Source organism: Oncorhynchus nerka, linkage group LG13, assembly GCF_034236695.1.
Source record: "Oncorhynchus nerka isolate Pitt River linkage group LG13, Oner_Uvic_2.0, whole genome shotgun sequence".
NCBI classification, from domain to species: Eukaryota; Metazoa; Chordata; class Actinopteri; order Salmoniformes; family Salmonidae; genus Oncorhynchus; species Oncorhynchus nerka.
Window position 1 is genome coordinate 100961549 of NC_088408.1, and position 22281 is coordinate 100983829.

The window sequence follows — 22281 nt, forward strand, 5'->3', positions numbered from 1 at the left end:
CTCTACAGTGCACTAGGGGGACCCTGTTCCCTCTATAGTGCACTAGGGGGACCCTGTTCCCTCTATAGTGCACTAGGGGGACCCTGTTCCCTCTATAGTGCACTAGGGGGACCTGTTCCCTCTATAGTGCACTAGGGGGCCCTGTTCCCTCTATAGCGCACTAGGGGGACCCTGTTCCTTCCATAGTGCACTAGGGGGCCCTGTTCCTTCTATAGCGCACTATGGGGCCCTGTTCCCTCTATAGCGCAATAGGGGGACCCGGTTCCCTCTGCACTGGGGGGGCCCTGCTCCCTCTATAGTGCACTAGGGGGCCCTGTTCCCTCTATAGTGCACTAGGAGGACCCTGTTCCCTCTATAGTGCACTAGGAGGACCCTGTTCCCTCTATAGTGCACTAGGGGGACCCTGTTCCCTCTATAGTGCACTAGGGGGACCCTGTTCCCTCTATAGTGCACTAGGGTGCCCTGTTCCCTATATAGGCAATAGGAGGACACTGTTCCCTCTATAGTGCACTAGGGGGACCCTGTTCCCTCTACAGTGCACTAGGGGGACCCTGTTCCCTCTATAGTGCACTAGGGGGACCCTGTTCCCTATATAGGCAATAGGGGGACCCTGTTCCTTCTATAGTGCACTAGGGGGACCCTGTTCCCTCTATAGTGCACTAGGGGGACCCTGTTCCCTCTATAGTGCACTAGGGGGACCCTGTTCTCTCTATAGTGCACTAGGGTGCCCTGTTCCCTCTATAGTGCACTAGGGTGCCCTGTTCCCTCTATAGTGCACTAGGGGGGCCCTGTTCCCTCTATAGTGCACTAGGGGGGCCCTGTTCACTCTATAGTGCACTAGGGGGGCCCTGTTCACTCTATAGTGCACTAGGGGGGCCCTGTTCCCTCTATAGTGCACTAGGGGGGCCCTGTTCCTTCTATAGTGCACTAGGGGGACCTGTTCCCTCTATAGTGCACTAGGGGGCCCTGTTCCCTCTATAGCGCACTAGGGGGACCCTGTTCCTTCCATAGTGCACTAGGGGGCCCTGTTCCTTCTATAGCGCACTAGGGGGCCCTGTTCCCTCTATAGCGCAATAGGGGGACCCGGTTCCCTCTGCACTGGGGGGGCCCTGCTCCCTCTATAGTGCACTAGGGGGCCCTGTTCCCTCTATAGTGCACTAGGAGGACCCTGTTCCCTCTATAGTGCACTAGGAGGACCCTGTTCCCTCTATAGTGCACTAGGGGGACCCTGTTCCCTCTATAGTGCACTAGGGGGACCCTGTTCCCTCTATAGTGCACTAGGGTGCCCTGTTCCCTATATAGGCAATAGGAGGACCCTGTTCCCTCTATAGTGCACTAGGGGGACCCTGTTCCCTCTATAGTGCACTAGGAGGACCCTGTTCCCTCTATAGTGCACTAGGGGGACCCTGTTCCCTCTACAGTGCACTAGGGGGACCCTGTTCCCTCTATAGTGCACTAGGGGGACCCTGTTCCCTCTATAGTGCACTAGGGGGACCCTGTTCCCTATATAGTGCACTAGGGGGACCCTGTTCCCTCTATAGTGCACTAGGGGGACCCTGTTCCCTATATAGGCAATAGGGGGACCCTGTTCCTTCTATAGTGCACTAGGGGGACCCTGTTCCCTCTATAGTGCACTAGGGGGACCCTGTTCCCTCTATAGTGCACTAGGGGGACCCTGTTCTCTCTATAGTGCACTAGGGTGCCCTGTTCCCTCTATAGTGCACTAGGGTGCCCTGTTCCCTCTATAGTGCACTAGGGGGGCCCTGTTCCCTCTATAGTGCACTAGGGGGGCCCTGTTCACTCTATAGTGCACTAGGGGGGCCCTGTTCCCTCTATAGTGCACTAGGGGGGCCCTGTTCCCTCTATAGTGCACTAGGGGGGCCCTGTTCCTTCTATAGTGCACTAGGGGGACCCTGTTCCCTCTATAGTGCACTAGGGGGACCCTGTTCCCTCTATAGTGCACTAGGGGGACCCTGTTCCCTCTGCACTGGGGGGGCCCTGTTCCCTCTATAGTGCACTAGGGGGCCCTGTTCCCTCTATAGTGCACTAGGGGGGCCCTGTTCCCTCTATAGTGCACTAGGGGGGCCCTGTTCCCTCTATAGTGCACTAGTGGGCCCTGTTCCCTCTATAGTGCACTAGTGGGCCCTGGTCCAAAGATGATTCCCAGATAGACACAAGCTTACCTTATGCTTCCGAGTCGAAACAGACAAGACTGAACTCTTGGGTGTCGGAGCAAACCGAACCTATGAATGCAGATGTCTTTACCTCAGCAGAACTCTTTAGAGACGAAAAACTGGCCTGAAGGGTTTAGTTCATCTGAAAATTAACAGAGACTATTCCCTATATAGTACACTACGACACTAAGTTAACTATATATATATATATATATATATATATGTAGTAAGGTAGAACACATTTACCTGGAACCCAAACATCTTAATGAGAGAAACATTTGTTCATAAAACATAAGTGTAAAATCAGAAACAGGAAACTTCAGACCATGTCGTCATGATGTCATCATCACGTTGGAGAGGAAATCAACCCCCCCCCCCCCCCCCAAAAAAAATAATAATTCTCTAGTATTCATATAGTGTTACTATGTTTCATGTACATGGAATCTGTATCACTGAACAACAGTGGATTAATACATGTTAAAGTGAGTTAGAGCTAGGTACCTGGAGAGAATACATAAATACATAACATACTTTGAAGAAAGACATTTCTGAGGAAGAGGTTTGAATCTTCATATTTCAGTCAGTCCAATATCCAAAACGTTTCTCCATCAGACTGGAGTTTTTTTTTTGTAGAAGTCAGCGATTAAATTGCATCTCGCAGAGACACAAAATACCATGATAGAGGAAGGAGTGAGTGAGTTATCTACAAGGAAAGAAAACAGGAAAATCGTCGGACAGGTCTGGAGCGGTCTATTCTGTTCAGAAAAGCCTAGGCAGAGGTGAACTCAAGTCAGGACTCCTCTCTGTCCCACGCAAACCGTTCTGTCGTCTCCCTCTCCCTTCACACCATACCCACCACCATCGTCATTAACCAACCCAACCCTCTGTTGTCTGAAGGTGGTAGGTCACTTGATAAAGGCGGCCACCACGGCCCACAACAACTCATTGGAGTTGGTCTTCGTGCTCTCCCCCTCTGGCTCCAGGTCCAGGAGCTGCCGTACTCTCTTCATGGCCAGGTCATACTGGTCGTCCAGCAGAGGGGAAAAGGCATTCTCCAGGACATCAGACGAGTGGGCAAGGAAGATGAGGGCGAGCAGCCGCTTGTCCATGCGGTGCGGGTCGTTGACCCATTTCTCCAACACGGCCTCCTGAACCCTCTTGATGAGGCGTTGTTTGATGTTGTTGTTGGTGAGCGGATGAGTGGTCATGTCGAAGAGGAGGAAGTTCTGTTTCTCCGTGGTCAGCACGCCCTTTTCCACCAGGTTCTTGGCCAGGCGCTCCCTCACGTTCCTCAGCTGATAGTGAAGCTTCAGAGGGTTCCAGGTCTCACCTACAGGGAGGAGAGAACAGAGGAGTTAAGACCTATGGTGGAATGGGGAAAGGTATTTGTTTCATTAGACCATTGTTGACATAAACAAAACATGTTGGGACTGTCAGCAATCAAGTTTTCAAGATCTGTAACTTTCAAAAAGACAAAAGCCATCCCCTATGGATGATTTTGTAAACCTATGGGGGAGTGGTGTTAAGACCTACAGAAGAGTGGTGTTAAGACCTACAGAAGAGTGGTGTTAAGACCTACAGAAGAGGGGTGTTAAGACATACAGAAGAGTGGTGTTAAGACCTACAGGGGGTGGGAAGAGTGGTGTTAAGACCTACGGGGAGTGGTGTTAAGACCTACAGGGGGGAGAAGAGTGGTGTTAAGACCTACAGGGAGTGGTGTTAAGACCTACAGGGGGAGAAGAGTGGTGTTAAGACCTACAGGGGGAGGGGGAGTGGTGTTAAGACCTACGGGGAGTGGTGTTAAGACCTACAGGGGGAGAAGAGTGGTGTTAAGACCTACAGGGGAGTGGTGTTAAGACCTACAGGGGGGAGAAGAGTGGTGTTAAGACCTACAGGGGAGTGGTGTTAAGACCTACAGGGGGGGGGGGAAGAGTGGTGTTAAGATCTACAGAAGAGTGGTGTTAAGACCTACAGAGGAGTGGTGTTAAGACCTACAGAAGAGTGGTGTTAAGACCTACAGAAGAGTGGTGTTAAGACCTACAGAAGAGTGGTGTTAAGACCTACAGAAGAGTGGTGTTAAGACCTACAGAAGAGTGGTGTTAAGACCTACAGAAGAGTGGTGTTAAGACCTACAGAAGAGTGGTGTTACGACCTACAGAAGAGTGGTGTTAAGACCTACAGAAGAGGGGTGTTAAGACCTACAGAAGAGGGGTGTTAAGACCTACAGAAGAGGGGTGTTAAGACCTACAGAAGAGGGGTGTTAAGACCTACAGAAGAGGGGTGTTACGACCTACAGAAGAGTGGTGTTAAGACCTACAGGGGGGAGAGTGGTGTTAAGACCTACGGGGAGTGGTGTTAAGACCTACAGGGGGAGAAGAGTGGTGTTAAGACCTACAGGGGAGGGGGGAGTGGTGTTAAGACCTACGGGGAGTGGTGTTAAGACCTACAGGGGGGAAGAGTGGTGTTAAGACCTACAGTGGAGTGGTGTTAAGACCTACAGGGGGGGGAGAAGAGTGGTGTTAAGATCTACAGAAGAGTGGTGTTAAGACCTACAGAGGAGTGGTGTTAAGACCTACAGAAGAGTGGTGTTAAGACCTACAGAAGAGTGGTGTTAAGACCTACAGAAGAGTGGTGTTAAGACCTACAGAAGAGTGGTGTTAAGACCTACAGAAGAGTGGTGTTAAGACCTACAGAAGAGTGGTGTTAAGACCTACAGAAGAGTGGTGTTAAGACCTACAGAAGAGTGGTGTTAAGACCTACAGAAGAGTGGTGTTAAGACCTACAGAGGAGTGGTGTTAAGACCTACAGAGGAGTGGTGTTAAGACCTACAGAGGAGTGGTGTTAAGACCTACAGACCTATAGAAGTGGTGTTAAGACCTACAGAAGAGTGGTGTTAAGACCTACAGAAGAGTGGTGTTAAGACCTACAGAAGAGTGGTGTTAAGACCTACAGAAGAGTGGTGTTAAGACCTACAGAAGAGTGGTGTTAAGACCTACAGAAGAGTGGTGTTAAGACCTACAGAAGAGTGGTGTTAAGACCTACAGAAGAGTGGTGTTAACACCACTTCTATAGGTCTGTAGGTCTTAAGACCTACAGAAGAGTGGTGTTAAGACCTACAGAAGAGTGGTGTTAAGACCTACAGAAGAGTGGTGTTAAGACCTACAGAAGAGTGGTGTTAAGACCTACAGAAGAGTGGTGTTAAGACCTACAGAAGAGTGGTGTTAAGACCTACAGAAGAGTGGTGTTAAGACCTACAGAAGAGGGGTGTTAAGACCTACAGAAGAGGGGTGTTAAGACCTACAGAAGAGGGGTGTTAAGACCTACAGAAGAGTGGTGTTAAGACCTACAGAAGAGTGGTGTTAAGGCCTACAGAAGAGTGGTGTTAAGGCCTACAGAAGAGTGGTGTTAAGGCCTACAGAAGAGTTGTGTTAAGACCTACAGAGGAGTGGTGTTAAGACAGAGACAGAGAGAGACAGAGAGAGAGAGAGAGAGAGAGACAGAGAGAGAGAGAGAGAGAGAGAGAGAGAGAGAGAGAGAGAGAGAGACAGAGAGAGACAGAGACAGAGAGAGAGACAGAGAGAGAGACAGAGACAGAGAGACAGAGAGAGAGAGAGAGAGAGAGAGAGAGATTCCATTGTATTGCCTTTTTAGTTTGTTGTATCTCATTCGTTGTCTTATTTTTATTGTAATAAGTCTTGCCATTTTACAAACACTTCAAATCAAGTTGATGGTTACAACAGTAGCAAGGCCACACGATGTGGGCTTTGAATGTTTGCTATGACTACGAGTCTTCAGAGGAATTAGAAACAACAGAAATACAGCCAAAACATCAGATGTTGTTTGATTGCGCAGCTTTTACAACAACAACAAAAAGGTAGCCATAAACATTAAGTTTAAATCTAAACATGAAAGAATATAGCCTACTATTACAACTAGGCCTTTACCAATCCAGAGTTGTGATAATCCAGGACTCTCGTGTGGGTCTGGACTCTGCCACAGGGTTGAGTGACTACATCATTGCGCTATATTTTTGTCAAATAGTAGAGCTGGCCTGGTAACATTAAAAAACAATAAAAACATGACGTTTCAGATGTCAAATCCCTTGTTGGCTGAGCTGATTTTCCTCCTGTGTTTTTCCAACAACCGAGACACTTTGAACCGCTTTTTATGGTAGTTGGCCTTGCTGAGACTCCCCCAACTTTCTCCAGAAGCTTCCATATGACCTTTGGACCCTCAGAGATGCCAGCCAATAGAGTACCACTTCCTCCTGAGGTCTCAAGGCAACAAAGCCTGTCCGTCTGAGTTAATGACTTAAATCAATACGATGTAGAAGATGCTCTGTCATCTTCACAGTGAGCGTACTTGGGAGTGTGATCGGTGGCATGATAAGAGTATAAAATGACTATCTTCAAAGTAACGACTCGGCACGTCGGTTGTGAGATGAAAGCTTCTTTTAGTAATAATACCTGCTCACACTACATTTCTCCACTTTAGATTCTATAAAAGAATCAAATAAAAGTTGATAGTGAAAGCCAGGATAAATTACTTGTCACTTGTACATTAAAAAAACATTTTTTTTAAAGAACGCGGCAGTTAACTTCCTGTCGCAAGGCATTCTGGTACTCTGTTAGTAGTGATACCTCTGTCTGGTGGCTGAGACCACTCTGTTAGTAGTGATACCTCTGTCTGGTGGCTGAGACCACTCTGTTAGTAGTGAACCTCTGTCTGGTGGCTGAGACCACTCTGTTAGTAGTGATACCTCTGTCTGGTGGCTGAGACCACTCTGTTAGTAGTGAACCTCTGGTGGCTGAGACCACTCTGTTAGTAGTGAACCTCTGGTGGCTGAGACCACTCTGTTAGTAGTGAACCTCTGTCTGGTGGCTGAGACCACTCTGTTAGTAGTGAACCTCTGTCTGGTGGCTGAGACCACTCTGTTAGTAGTGAACCTCTGGTGGCTGAGACCACTCTGTTAGTAGTGAACCTCTGGTGGCTGAGACCACTCTGTTAGTAGTGAACCTCTGGTGGCTGAGACCACTCTGTTAGTAGTGAACCTCTGGTGGCTGAGACCACTCTGTTAGTAGTGATACCTCTGTCTGGTGGCTGAGACCACTCTGTTAGTAGTGAACCTCTGTCTGGTGGCTGAGACCAATCTGTTAGTAGTAAACCTCTGTCTGGTGGCTGAGACCACTCTGTTAGTAGGGACCTCTGTTTGGTGGCTGAGACCACTCTGTTAGTAGTGAACCTCTGGTGGCTGAGACCACTCTGTTAGTAGTGAACCTCTGGTGGCTGAGACCACTCTGTTAGTAGTGAACCTGTTTGGTGGCTGAGACCACTCTGTTAGTAGTGAACCTCTGTCTGGTGGCTGAGACCACTCTGTTAGTAATGAACCTCTGGTGGCTGAGACCAATCTGTTAGTAGTAAACCTCTGGTGGCTGAGACCACTCTGTTAGTAGGGACCTCTGTCTGGTGGCTGAGACCACTCTGTTAGTAGTGAACCTCTGTCTGGTGGCTGAGACCACTCTGTTAGTAGTAAACCTCTGGTGGCTGAGACCACTCTGTTAGTAGTAAACCTCTGGTGGCTGAGACCACTCTGTTAGTAGGGACCTCTGTCTGGTGGCTGAGACCACTCTGTTAGTAGTGAACCTCTGTCTGGTGGCTGAGACCACTCTGTTAGTAGTAAACCTCTGTCTGGTGGCTGAGACCACTCTGTTAGTAGTAAACCTCTGTCTGGTGGCTGAGACCACTCTGTTAGTAGTGAACCTCTGGTGGCTGAGACCACTCTGTTAGTAGTGAACCTCTGGTGACTGAGACCACTCTGTTAGTAGTGAACCTCTGTCTGGTGGCTGAGACCACTCTGTTAGTAGTGAACCTCTGGTGGCTGAGACCACTCTGTTAGTAGTGAACCTCTGGTGGCTGAGACCACTCTGTTAGTGGTGAACCTCTGTCTGGTGGCTGAGACCACTCTGTTAGTAGTGAACTTCTGGTGGCTGAGACCACTCTGTTAGTAGTGAACCTCTGTCTGGTGGCTGAGACCACTCTGTTAGTAGTGAACCTGTCTGGTGGCTGAGACCACTCTGTTAGTAGTGAACCTGTCTGGTGGCTGAGACCACTCTGTTAGTAGGGACCTCTGTTTGGTGGCTGAGACCACTCTGTTAGTAGTGAACCTCTGGTGGCTGAGACCACTCTGTTAGTAGTGAACCTCTGGTGGCTGAGACCACTCTGTTAGTAGTGAACCTCTGGTGGCTGAGACCACTCTGTTAGTAGTGAACCTCTGTTTGGTGGCTGAGACCACTCTGTTAGTAGTGAACCTCTGTCTGGTGGCTGAGACCACTCTGTTAGTAGTGAACCTGTTTGGTGGCTGAGACCAATCTGTTAGTAGTGAACCTCTGTTTGGTGGCTGAGACCACTCTGTTAGTCGTGAACCTCTGTCTGGTGGCTGAGACCACTCTGTTAGTAGTGAACTTCTGTCTGGTGGCTGAGACCACTCTGTTAGTAGTGAACCTCTGGTGGCTGAGACCACTCTGTTAGTAGTAAACCTCTGGTGGCTGAGACCACTCTGTTAGTAGTGAACCTGTTTGGTGGCTGAGACCACTCTGTTAGTAGTGAACCTCTGTCTGGTGGCTGAGACCACTCTGTTAGTAGTAAACCTCTGTCTGGTGGCTGAGACCACTCTGTTAGTAGTGAACCTGTCTGGTGGCTGAGACCACTCTGTTAGTAGTAAACCTCTGTCTGGTGGCTGAGACCACTCTGTTAGTAGTGAACCTCTAGTGGCTGAGACCACTCTGTTAGTAGTGAACCTCTGTCTGGTGGCTGAGACCACTCTGTTAGTAGTAAACCTCTGTCTGGTGGCTGAGACCACTCTGTTAGTAGTGAACCTCTATGTTAAAGTGTGGTTCTAACACACTCACCGCTGAGCAGCTCAATCCAGCTCTGCACCGTCTCTGGGGGCTGGGTCTCCTTCACGTGTTTCAGAGCCTCGTCCAATAGCACGTCCCCTGTCGGAGCATCTGACTTACAGATCACCTAGGAGACAATAGAACCACACAGTCAGAATCAGAATCCAACTAGGGTATAGGCTACATACAGTCAGAATCCAACTAGGGTATAGGCTATATACAGTCAGAATCCAACTAGGGTATAGGCTACATACAGTCAGAATCCAACTAGGGTATAGGCTACATACAGTCAGAATCCAACTAGGGTATAGGCTACATACAGTCAGAATCCAACTAGGGTATAGGCTACATACAGTCAGAATCAGAATCCAACTAGGGTATAGGCTACACACAGTCAGAATCAGAATCCCACTAGGGTATAGGCTACATACAGTCAGAATCCCACTAGGGTATAGGCTACACACAGTCAGAATCCAACTAGGGTATAGGCTACATACAGTCAGAATCCAACTAGGGTATAGGCTACATACAGTCAGAATCAGAATCCAACTAGGGTATAGGCTACATACAGTCAGAATCCAACTAGGGTATAGGCTACGTACAGTCAGAATCCAACTAGGGTATAGGCTACATACAGTCAGAATCCAACTAGGGTATAGGCTACATACAGTCAGAATCCAACTAGGGTATAGGCTACATGCAGTCAGAATCCCACTAGGGTATAGGCTACACACAGTCAGAATCCAACTAGGGTATAGGCTACATATAGTCAGAATCCAACTAGGGTATAGGCTACATACAGTCAGAATCAGAATCCAACTAGGGTATAGGCTATATACAGTCAGAATCCAACTAGGGTATAGGCTATATACAGTCAGAATCCAACTAGGGTATAGGCTACATACTGTCAGAATCCAACTAGGGTATAGGCTACATATAGTCAGAATCAGAATCCAACTAGGGTATAGGCTACATACAGTCAGAATCAGAATCCAACTAGGGTATAGGCTACATACAGTCAGAATCCAACTAGGGTATAGGCTACACACAGTCGGAATCAGAATCCAACTAGGGTATAGGCTACATACAGTCAGAATCAGAATCCAACTAGGGTATAGGCTACACACAGTCAGAATCAGAATCCCACTAGGGTACAGGCTACATACAGTCAGAATCAGAATCCAACTAGGGTACAGGCTACATACAGTCAGAATCAGAATACAACTAGGGTATAGGCTACACACAGTCAGAATCAGAATCCCACTAGGGTATAGGCTACATAGAATCAGAATCCAACTAGGGTATAGGCTACATACAGTCAGAATCAGAATCCCACTAGGGTATAGGCTACATAGTCAGAATCAGAATCCAACTAGGGTATAGGCTACATAGTCAGAATCCAACTAGGGTATAGGCTACATAGTCAGAATCCAACTAGGGTATAGGCTACATAGTCAGAATCCAACTAGGGTATAGGCTACATAGTCAGAATCCAACTAGGGTATAGGCTACATAGTCAGAATCCCACTAGGGTATAGGCTACATAGTCAGAATCCAACTAGGGTATAGGCTACATATAGTCAGAATCCAACTAGGGTATAGGCTACATAGTCAGAATCCAACTAGGGTATAGGCTACATATAGTCAGAATCCAACTAGGGTATAGGCTACATAGTCAGAATCCAACTAGGGTATAGGCTACATATAGTCAGAATCCAACTAGGGTATAGGCTACATAGTCAGAATCCAACTAGGGTATAGGCTACATAGTCAGAATCCCACTAGGGTATAGGCTACATACAGTCAGAATCCAACTAGGGTATAGGCTACATACAGTCAGAATCAGAATCCAACTAGGGTATAGGCTACATACAGTCAGAATCCAACTAGGGTATAGGCTACATACAGTCAGAATCCAACTAGGGTATAGGCTACAAACAAACAGTCAGAATCAGAACACAACGATAATGTTACAGGTGTAAGATGGCACAGTGACGCCATCTGTTGGTAAATGTTAATTACTGCAACTCCAGTGTTTTTAAATCGATGTGCTTGAGATACCCGGATGTGTATTGTAACGTACTGAACAAGACTGGTTACTCGCATCAATGCCTCGGTCTCGTCCTTTAACATTCAAACAGAGACTGCCATGTGATGGCTTCCAGACCACCTGCAGATCTAGAATGTTCCACTGGAAATGTGTATTCTGCTCTGCTCTCCACCTCCCAGCCCAACACAACACACATTAAAGAGGAGCCATCCAGCATAAGGTGGCTTTATCTCCTCATCTCATCCAGCATAAGGTGGCTTTATCTCCTCATCTCCTCCAGCATAATGTCCTTTATCTCCCCATCTCATCCAGCATAATGTCCTTTATCTCCTCATCTCATCCAGCATAATGTCCTTTATCTCCTCCAGCATAATGTCCTTTATCTCCCCATCTCATCCAGCATAATGTCCTTTATCTCCTCATCTCATCCAGCATAATGTCCTTTATCTCCCCATCTCATCCAGCATAATGTCCTTTATCTCATCCAGCATAATGTCCTTTATCTCCCCATCTCATCCAGCATAATGTCCTTTATCTCCTCCAGCATAATGTCCTTTATCTCCTCATCTCATCCAGCATAATGTCCTTTATCTCCTCCAGCATAATGTCCTTTATCTCCTCATCTCATCCAGCATAATGTCCTTTATCTCCTCATCTCATCCAGCATAATGTCCTTTATCTCCCCATCTCATCCAGCATAATGTCCTTTATCTCCCCATCTCATCCAGCATAATGTCCTTTATCTCCTCATCTCATCCAGCATAATGTCCTTTATCTCCCCATCTCATCCAGCATAATGTCCTTTATCTCCTCATCTCATCCAGCATAATGTCCTTTATCTCCTCATCTCATCCAGCATAATGTCCTTTATCTCCTCATCTCATCCAGCATAATGTCCTTTATCTCCCCATCTCATCCAGCATAATGTCCTTTATCTCCTCATCTCATCCAGCATAATGTCCTTTATCTCCTCATCTCATCCAGCATAATGTCCTTTATCTCCTCATCTCATCCAGCATAATGTCCTTTATCTCCTCATCTCATCCAGCATAATGTCCTTTATCTCCTCATCTCATCCAGCATAATGTCCTTTATCTCCTCATCTCATCCAGCATAATGTCCTTTATCTCCCCATCTCATCCAGCATAATGTCCTTTATCTCCTCATCTCATCCAGCATAATGTCCTTTATCTCATCCAGCATAATGTCCTTTATCTCCTCATCTCATCCAGCATAATGTCCTTTATCTCATCCAGCATAATGTCCTTTATCTCCTCATCTCATCCAGCATAATGTACTTTATCTCCCCATCTCATCCAGCATAATGTCCTTTATCTCCTCATCTCATCCAGCATAATGTCCTTTATCTCCTCATCTCATCCAGCATAATGTCCTTTATCTCCCCATCTCATCCAGCATAATGTCCTTTATCTCCCCATCTCATCCAGCATAATGTCCTTTATCTCCCCATCTCATCCAGCATAATGTCCTTTATCTCCTCATCTCATCCAGCATAATGTCCTTTATCTCCTCATCTCATCCAGCATAATGTCCTTTATCTCCTCCAGCATAATGTCCTTTATCTCCTCATCTCATCCAGCATAATGTCCTTTATCTCCTCATCTCATCCAGCATAATGTCCTTTATCTCCTCATCTCATCCAGCATAATGTCCTTTATCTCCCCATCTCATCCAGCATAATGTCCTTTATCTCCTCATCTCATCCAGCATAATGTCCTTTATCTCCCCATCTCATCCAGCATAATGTCCTTTATCTCATCCAGCATAATGTCCTTTATCTCCTCATCTCATCCAGCATAATGTACTTTATCTCCCCATCTCATCCAGCATAATGTCCTTTATCTCCTCCAGCATAATGTCCTTTATCTCCTCATCTCATCCAGCATAATGTCCTTTATCTCCCCATCTCATCCAGCATAATGTCCTTTATCTCCCCATCTCATCCAGCATAATGTCCTTTATCTCCCCATCTCATCCAGCATAATGTCCTTTATCTCCTCATCTCATCCAGCATAATGTCCTTTATCTCCTCATCTCATCCAGCATAATGTCCTTTATCTCCTCCAGCATAATGTCCTTTATCTCCTCATCTCATCCAGCATAATGTCCTTTATCTCCTCATCTCATCCAGCATAATGTCCTTTATCTCCTCATCTCATCCAGCATAATGTCCTTTATCTCCCCATCTCATCCAGCATAATGTCCTTTATCTCCTCATCTCATCCAGCATAATGTCCTTTATCTCCCCATCTCATCCAGCATAATGTCCTTTATCTCATCCAGCATAATGTCCTTTATCTCCTCATCTCATCCAGCATAATGTCCTTTATCTCATCCAGCATAATGTCCTTTATCTCCTCATCTCATCCAGCATAATGTCCTTTATCTCCTCATCTCATCCAGCATAATGTCCTTTATCTCCCCATCTCATCCAGCATAATGTCCTTTATCTCCTCATCTCATCCAGCATAATGTCCTTTATCTCCTCATCTCATCCAGCATAATGTCCTTTATCTCCTCATCTCATCCAGCATAATGTCCTTTATCTCCCCATCTCATCCAGCATAATGTCCTTTATCTCCCCATCTCATCCAGCATAATGTCCTTTATCTCCCCATCTCCTCCAGCATAAGGTGGCATTATTTTGTTTGTGCAACACAGGAGTGTTGTAAATGTCATGTACTCAGACTATAGATAAGGATGTGCAACACCTCGCTGGCAACACACACACACACACACAGACACAGGTTAGTGAACATAGAGCAGCCGGTTGGATCCCCTACCTTCCTGTTACTAGTTAAGAGCAGCCGATTGGTCAGGATCCCCTACCTTCCTGGCGAGCAGGCTTTTCCTCCTCATGCCGCAGGTCTCCAGCTGTAGTCGTCCTCTGATGGCCAGCTCTATGAGCATGCAGCCACGCAGCCCCGACGAGATGCAGTCGTTCCAGAACGACGTGTAGCCCTGAGAGGAGGAGGACAGGGGGTGAGTGTGTGTGTGTGTGTGAGCATGCAGCCACGCAGCCCCGACGAGATGCAGTCGTTCCAGAACGACGTGTAGCCCTGAGAGAGGAGGACACCATTACACTTCTGTCATTGTAACACCTCAAACCCGTTCTTTGGATGTTTGCCAAAGAAAAGGTATTGATGTATACGTTTATCAATCATTCCCCAATAGCTTACTGGGATCATGCCCCGGAAACTATTTTTTATTTAACCTTTATTTAACTAGGCAAGTCAGTTAAGAACAAATTCTTATTTTCAATGACGGCCTGGGAACAGTGGGGTTAACTGCCTGTTTGGGGGCAGAACAACAGATTTGTACCTTGTCAGCTCGGGGATTCAGCCTAGTGGTTAGAGTGTAGAGGCGGCAGGTAGCCTAGTGGTTAGAGTGTAGAGGCGGCAGGTAGCCTAGTGGTTAGAGTGTAGAGGCGGCAGGTAGCCTAGTGGTTAGAGTGTAGAGGCGGCAGGTAGTCTAGTGGTTAGAGTGTAGAGGTGGCAGGTAGCCTAGTGGTTAGAGTGTAAAGGCGGCAGGTAGCCTAGTGGTTAGAGCGTAGAGGCGGCAGGTAGCCTAGTGGTTAGAGTGTAGAGGCGGCAGGTAGCCTAGTGGTTAGAGTGTAGAGGCGGCAGGTAGCCTAGTGGTTAGAGTGTAGAGGCGGCAGGTAGCCTAGTGGTTAGAGTGTAGAGACGGCAGGTAGCCTAGTGGTTAGAGTGTAGAGGCGGCAGGTAGCCTAGTGGTTAGAGTGTCGAGGCGGCAAGTAGCCTAGTGGTTAGAGCGTAGAGGCGGCAGGTAGCCTAGTGGTTAGAGCGTAGAGGCGGCAGGTAGCCTAGTGGTTAGAGTGTAGAGGCGGCAGGTAGCCTAGTGGTTAGAGCGTAGAGGCGGCAGGGTAGCCTAGTGGTTAGAGTGTAGAGGCGGCAGGTAGCCTAGTGGTTAGAGCGTAGAGGCGGCAGGGTAGCCTAGTGGTTAGAGCGTTGGACTAGTAACCAGAAGGTTGCGAGTTCAAACCCCCGAGCTGACAAGGTACAAATCTGTCGTTCTGCCCCTGAACAGGCAGTTAACCCGCTGTTCCTAGGCCGTCATTGAAAATAAGAATGTGTTCTTAACTGACTTGCCTGGTTAAATAAAGGTAAAATAAAAAATATAGTGATATGATTGGATGATTTAATCAGTATAGGAGAAGAAATTCCATCCTGTCTCAGATGTTGGGATAAAGGCTCTAGCGACAGAACGAATAACGTTGGGGATCGGCCGCCACCTCGTCTACATCCCCTTTGACCTCTGAGAGTATGGCGTCACTAGACACCATAGCAACAGGGTTAGCATATAAACACACAAACCATATTGATAACATTCTTCCCCAAACCAAATTTCTCCATGTACTGCCATTCAAGCCTGTCAAAAGCCTTCTCAGCATCTAGAAATCAAATCTAATTTTATTTGTCACATATACATGGTTATCAGATGTTAATGCGAGTGTAGCGAAATGCTTGTGCTTCTAGTTCCGACCATGCAGTAATATCTAACAAGTAATCTAACCTAACAATTTCACAACAACTACCTTATACACACAAGTGTAAAGGAACAAATAAGAATATGTACATATAAATATATGAATGTGTGATGGCCGAACGGCGTAGGCAAGATGCAGTAGATGGTATAGAGTACAGTATATACATATGAGATGAGTAATGTAGGGTATGTAAACGGCACAGCACACAATACAACTGCTGTGTTTAATGTATTACATTCACTTATCATCCATTATTAAATCGGCGGACAGGTGCCCCCCCTTGTGTAGTAAGCCGGTAATACCGTAAATCTCAGGATCAGATAAGAACGGTATGACTATATGGAAACATCTGAATTACAGGAGCCAAACAAGTTATAATTTACCGTCATCAGCTCTCTGCTTGAGGGAAACGTTCATCCTCTTAGCCAGCTATTTCAGCTATCCTGTCTGAGAAGTCCTTCAGCTCTATGCCATTATCTGGATCAATGGGCTTCATAGCCATATCCTTAACGCAGGAGATGCTATCCTAGGCCTCCCGGGTGGCGCAGAGACCCTGGGTTCGCGCCCAGGCTCTGTCGCGACCGGGAGGTCCGTGGGGCGACGCACAATTGGCCTAGCGTCGTCCGGGTTAGGGAGGGCTTGGCCGGTAGGGATATCTGTGTCTCATCGTGCACCAGCGAGTCCTGTGGCGGGCCGGGCGCAGTGCGCGCTAACCAAGGTTGCCAGGTGCACGGTGTTTCCTCCGACACATTGGTGCGGCTGGCTTCCGGGTTGGATGCGCGCCGTATTAAGAAGCCGTGCGGCTTGGTTGGGTTGTGTATCGGAGGACGTATGACTTTCAACCTTCGTCTCTCCTGAGCCCGTACGGGAGTTGTAGCGATGAGACAAGATAGTAGCTACTAAAAGAATTGGATACCACGAAATTGGGGAGAAAAAGGGGTAAACAACAAAAAATAAGAAGATGCTTGTCTGAGACGTCCTTCAGCGCTTAGCTGACTAGTTCTCATATCCATCCATTTTCCTGAAACAGGAGAATGATTCTACTCTTAGATTTACACATGATTTACTTCTTGCTTCCCCGACAGCCACATGGTTTCAATTCAACATCAAACTAGGGAGCCCATTGGGCTCGGCTTGGGGCGGAACTCAGGGAAACGCAGCATCAACATCATCTAAGACTACTCTGTCATTAAGGAAAAACAAGATGGTCGACACCACCACCGATACCCAGCAAAGACAGCTGGTTACCATTCCCTCCCTCTGTGTCGGGGGACTGGAGAATTCAGAGGGGGGCGTCTGAATGGAGTAAGGAGAGAGGGCTATGGAGTTGATCAGAGCAAAGAGCTGTACTTCACTAACTACCACTCAGCATACTGCTGAATGAGGCCCTTTAAAATGCAGCCATTTAGGCTATGAGTGTTCTACGGTATTAGAGCATTAAAGCTTAGAAAGCGCAAGGGGTCAAACAGGTCCCCCCCCCCTCTCTGTAATTGCAAACAAAGGTTTCTGTACCAAATATTAAGTTTTGCTTTTATGATGTATCAGCCCATGACATACTTATGTCATGCAATAAAATGTAAATGAATTACTTTGAAAAATTCTGGATTTTTGTTTTAGATTGCGTTTCTCATAGTTGAATAAAAAAAAGACAGACCTCTACATGCTTTGTAAGTAGGAAAACCTGCAAAATCAGCAGTGTATCAAATACTTGTTCTCCCCACTGTATGTTGTAATAGTAGAATGCACAAGGTGCAATTTGGAAATGAGGTAGTACATAATCAGTTCCTCTTGTCATTGCAGACCTTAGAGCTATTTATAATACGTGAGATATGTCCAGATCAACGAGCCCATACATTTTGTTGTGATGTTCTCCAATGCCGGAAGGGGGGGAGGGAGGGGGGGGGCAGAAAAGTGAAAAGGTTTGACAACTGGACTGTGTCCATCTCATGTTAGACTAGTGGACTGTGTCCATCTCATGTTAGACTAGTGGGATGTGTCCATCTCATGTTAGACTAGTGGGATGTGTCCATCTCATGCTGCCTGTTAGACTAGTGGGATGTGTCCATCTCATGCTGCCTGTTAGACTAGTGGGATGTGTCCATCTCATGCTGCCTGTTAGACTAGTGGGATGTGTCCATCTCATGCTGCCTGTTAGACTAGTGGGATGTGTCCATCTCATGCTGCCTGTTAGACTAGTGGGATGTGTCCATCTCATGTTAGACTAGTGGGATGTGTCCAGCTCATGTTAGACTAGTGGGATGTGTCCATCTCATGTTAGACTAGTGGACTGTGTTCATCTCATGTTAGACTAGTGGGATGTGTTCATCTCATGTTAGACTAGTGGGATGTGTTCATCTCATGTTGCCTGTTAGACTAGTGGGATGTGTCCATCTCATGCTGCCTGTTAGACTAGTGGGATGTGTCCATCTCATGCTGCCTGTTAGACTAGTGGGATGTGTCCATCTCATGCTGCCTGTTAGACTAGTGGGATGTGTCCATCTCATGCTGCCTGTTAGACTAGTGGGATGTGTACATCTCATGCTGCCTGTTAGACTAGTGGGATGTCTTCAGCTCAACACACCTAGTTAAGGAAACAAGAGTCGCACCACACCAGTACTTCATTGGCGAGATGAGACCTGCATCCAAAGCTGTTGAACTAATGGACTGTCACCTGTCAATGCATTGAGCCTCTGGTTCAGATCTTTACCGTGCTCTACTGCAGTGTGTGGGCTCAGCTACAGTCAGAGACACAAGCATATGATAGTTGCTGAATAAGACATGTTTCCTAGTATAGGACGGAGTTCAGCGCAGAATTGTGGGGGGGGTGTAACTTTGAAATATGCATCACGACACTTCTCTTTCACAGCAGAGCCGCCTCAGCTAGTTACAGCGAGAGATGTCACTCCTTTCTGCCACACTCTGTGATTTATTATATTCAGATGGAAATGCATTTGCTCCAGTGAATCTCATACCCAGAGCATCAAGCCTGAAGCATTTCCAGGACACAAATTAAGCCTCGTCCAGAACTAAAATATATGCTCAATGGAGAATCTCCACTGAAAGTATTTCTTAAATCCGGACTTCAGAAGCCATGGAAACTTGGAAATAATGAGAAACATATCCTGACTAAAACAATGACAACAGGAGACCAGAACAAGCATTCAAATTAGAGCAAGTTTGGCAACTTTGGTGGGGGCTCACAGGTCTGCATATCCATACCCACACATGTAGTCAGAGCCAGCCCTAAGAAGAACCTCATTAACTGCCCAAGGACCCGGTTAGAAGAACCTCATTAACTGCCCAAGGACCCGGTTAGAAGAACCTCATTAACTGCCCAAGAACCCAGTTAGAAGAACCTCATTAACTGCCCAAGGACCCGGTTAGAAGAACCTCATTAACTGCCCAAGAACCCAGTTAGAAGAACATCATTAACTGCCCAAGAACCCAGTTAGAAGAACCTCATTAACTGCCCAAGAACCCAGTTAGAAGAACCTCATTACCAGCCAAAGGACAAGACAAGACCAGACCAGACCAGGACAGACAGACATAGGGCAAGTCAACAACAAATAAACTTTTCTAAATACCTAGAAGGTTCAAGGTTAGCGAAAAGACTGGAAGTAATAACGAGACATATCTAAGAATGGCGAAATATATCGATATTAACTTCTCTCGCCAGCCAGCTAACTAACTTCAGTTTACTGGCAAAACAAACAAAAAATCTAGGGGGGGTAAACAAACCGTGACGTAGATCTGCTGCGACAGCTTTACTATATTCACTGTCAATGTCAGCAGGTCGAGTAACAACTTCCCGAGTGGCAGAATTAACTATCATGCAAATAAGTTCTTGTTGTGACAGCCCATGTGTGTTTATAATGACACTTGGGACTATTGAAAACGTTTATAGAAACAATAGTCTGCTTAGGATACCGCCAAAAAATAAGGGTAATTACAATGAGAGTATCCGATTAGCTATACCTTACACGGGGGCGTGGTGAAATGAAGCAATGCCTCGCCGTGTGTATCTTTAAAAAGGTATCAAGTTAACATCTAGGTTTTATTCATTTAATTTTGGGGGGGGGGATTATCGCTGATATTATGAAAGTTCCTTATGCTTCCAAAACCTTGATCATCAAAGTCTCTTTTTGGCGCTAAACTACCTATCTAAAACCCTTGTCAATGTAGCCAGCAAGTCAATATAAACCTAACTAAATTAGGTAAATCGTTAATACTAGCTAGTTAACTGCACAGTTAACTAGCAATAATTATAGTGACAAAATCTATCGAGTTAACGTTAGCTATCGCCTATTAGTACATGTTATTTTGACGTCTTTGAATTAACGTTACCTAACCAGCTAAATATAGTTTTAGTTACAAAATAAATACACAATTATACCTCGCGGTCCTTTAATCCCAAGAGTAGTACTTCTTCCATCAAGGTGAGTCGAGTTTCTTTGGAGTCTCCTTTGTCCTGTTCCTCTTGTTCTTCCCCGCTGCAGCGGCGGCGGGGCTCGAAGTCGTCATCCCCGGACCCTCGGTCCTTGTCGGCGGCAGCCGTACGAGAGGCCTCGGTCCGTCTCTGCACTAGGCCCGAGCTCCGCTGTATCAGGGAAGTCATGTCTACAAGTTCCAACAAGCAACGAAGGGGAAGAAAAAAAAAACACCGAGCTCGACTCGGTCTCTCACTACTCTGCCGTGATTTTTGAAAACCACTTTAAATTCCCCCCCTCCGATACATACAGCTACGGACTCCCAATTATTATAATTTTTTTGGTTATTATTATTATTATTTTAAATCTCTGGTAAATGACAACTATACCACAACCAATTTAGCGACATATAAGCAGTGTTTCCCTCAGCCTCCACTCTCCCCCCCACCCCACCGTCCACTGGTAGTTTATCCAATATGGCGGTGAGCGATGACGAGAGCAGTGGATGTGGCACTTGAGTTGAGCTTGTTGGCCGTCCCACAGGTAAAGACAGGGGAGGAGAAAAGTAGATGTCAACAACAGGGGACAGATTCCCATTTGGCTGACGACAGTTTTGAACACTTTCAGGTATGATGTTCCTAGGTCAACCTACAGGTATGGCCCTGGCCTGGCGCAACAGATATGGGGGCATACCTGAGTTCTCTTCATTATTCCTGTTCCTAAAATAATTAATTGCACCGGCCACTAGGTCTACACCTATATACCACTATTTCATAAAAATCCCCACCCTATTAACTCTGCTACAGTAAAATCTCATACACCCAGGTACTTCTCTGCAGTTTCAACCCTACAATCAGTTAAAACCCACCACCTCATTCCACTATTGAACCTATCTGTTCCTGCCCATGCTAATAGCCTACGGGATGCCACCTCTCAGCACACCCTGTCACTCTTCTGGAGTCAAATCTGGTATACACCCAAATACTTCTCTGCAGCTGCCACCACAACATCTATTCTCTGTGATTTACTCACTTTCCAGTTTTTGTGGTACAGTTGATAACTATTGCAATGAATGCTAAGAAGCCAACCTTACTGAAGCATAACTCACTCATTACCCTATCCCTCTGTGCTGGCACAAATCCTCTCAGGATCCCCTCACCCTTGACCCATCCTCCTTCACTTTCTTCACTGCCTCAGCATACAACACCCTCTGCACTATGGCCACTTCACTGCCTCAGCATACGACACCCTCTGCACTATGGCCACTTCACTGCCTCAGCATACGACACCCTCTGCACTACTCTGACCATGGCCACTTCAATCTGCCTTTCTTGAACCGGACACTTCTGATCCCCAGCAACATGAGCCCCCCGACAATTGACACACAACTTCATCCACTGAAACAACACAATCCTCTGTCCCATTGCCCTCCGCACACTTCCCACATCTTGGAATCTCCCTCCTACACCCTGCTGCAACATGACCATGAACCTACACCCTGCTGCATCATGACCATGAACCTACACCCTGCTGCTACATGACCATGAACCTACACCCTGCTGCTACATGACCATGAACCTACACCCTGCTGCTACATGACCATGAACCTACACCCTGCTGCAACATGACCATGAACCTACACCCTGCTGCTACATGACCATGAACCTACACCCTGCTGCTACATGACCATGAACCTACACCCTGCTGCAACATGACCATGAACCTACACCCTGCTGCAACATGACCATGAACCTACACCCTGCTGCTACATGACCATGAACCTACACCCTGCTGCTACATGACCATGAACCTACACCCTGCTGCTACATGACCATGAACCTACACCCTGCTGCAACATGACCATGAACCTACACCCTGCTGCTACATGACCATGAACCTACACCCTGCTGCAACGACCATGAACCTACACACTGCTGCTACATGACCATGAACCTACACCCTGCTGAAACATGACCATGAACCTACACACTGCTGCTACATGACCATGAACCTACACCCTGCTGCAACATGACCATGAACCTACACCCTGCTGCTCCATGACCATGAACCTACACCCTGCTGCTACATGACCATGAACCTACACCCTGCTGCTCCATGACCATGAACCTACACCCTGCTGCTACATGACCATGAACCTACACCCTGCTGCTCCATGACCATGAACGTGGCACCTGAAACAGCACAG

The 22281-nt window shown here is 46.8% G+C and overlaps 1 protein-coding gene across 1 annotated transcript; it reads right to left on the reverse strand.

The window, feature by feature from the left end:
• Positions 1 to 2588: 2588 nt before the first annotated feature.
• Positions 2589 to 20522, reverse strand: LOC115140362 (Golgi phosphoprotein 3-like). Its single transcript, XM_029678708.2, has 4 exons — positions 20042 to 20522; positions 13971 to 14102; positions 9083 to 9197; positions 2589 to 3504 (listed from the first exon to the last, which is right to left on the reverse strand). The coding sequence occupies exons 1-4, from the start codon at positions 20261 to 20263 to the stop codon at positions 3080 to 3082; spliced, it is 894 nt and encodes a 297-aa protein (XP_029534568.2). The 5' UTR covers positions 20264 to 20522; the 3' UTR covers positions 2589 to 3079.
• Between the last annotated feature and the right edge of the window lie 1759 nt (positions 20523 to 22281).

Bases quoted from the DNA above. Each gene is read 5' to 3' on its own strand.
- LOC115140362 (XM_029678708.2), bottom strand. From the start codon at position 20,263: ATGACTTCCCTGATACAGCGGAGCTCGGGCCTAGTGCAGAGACGGACC. The intron at 9,198-13,970 runs GTAGGGGATCCT...ATTGTCTCCTAG, and splicing joins AAAGCCTGCTCGCCAGGAAG to GTGATCTGTAAGTCAGATGC. The intron at 3,505-9,082 runs GTGAGTGTGTTA...TCCTCCCTGTAG, and splicing joins CTGGATTGAGCTGCTCAGCG to GTGAGACCTGGAACCCTCTG.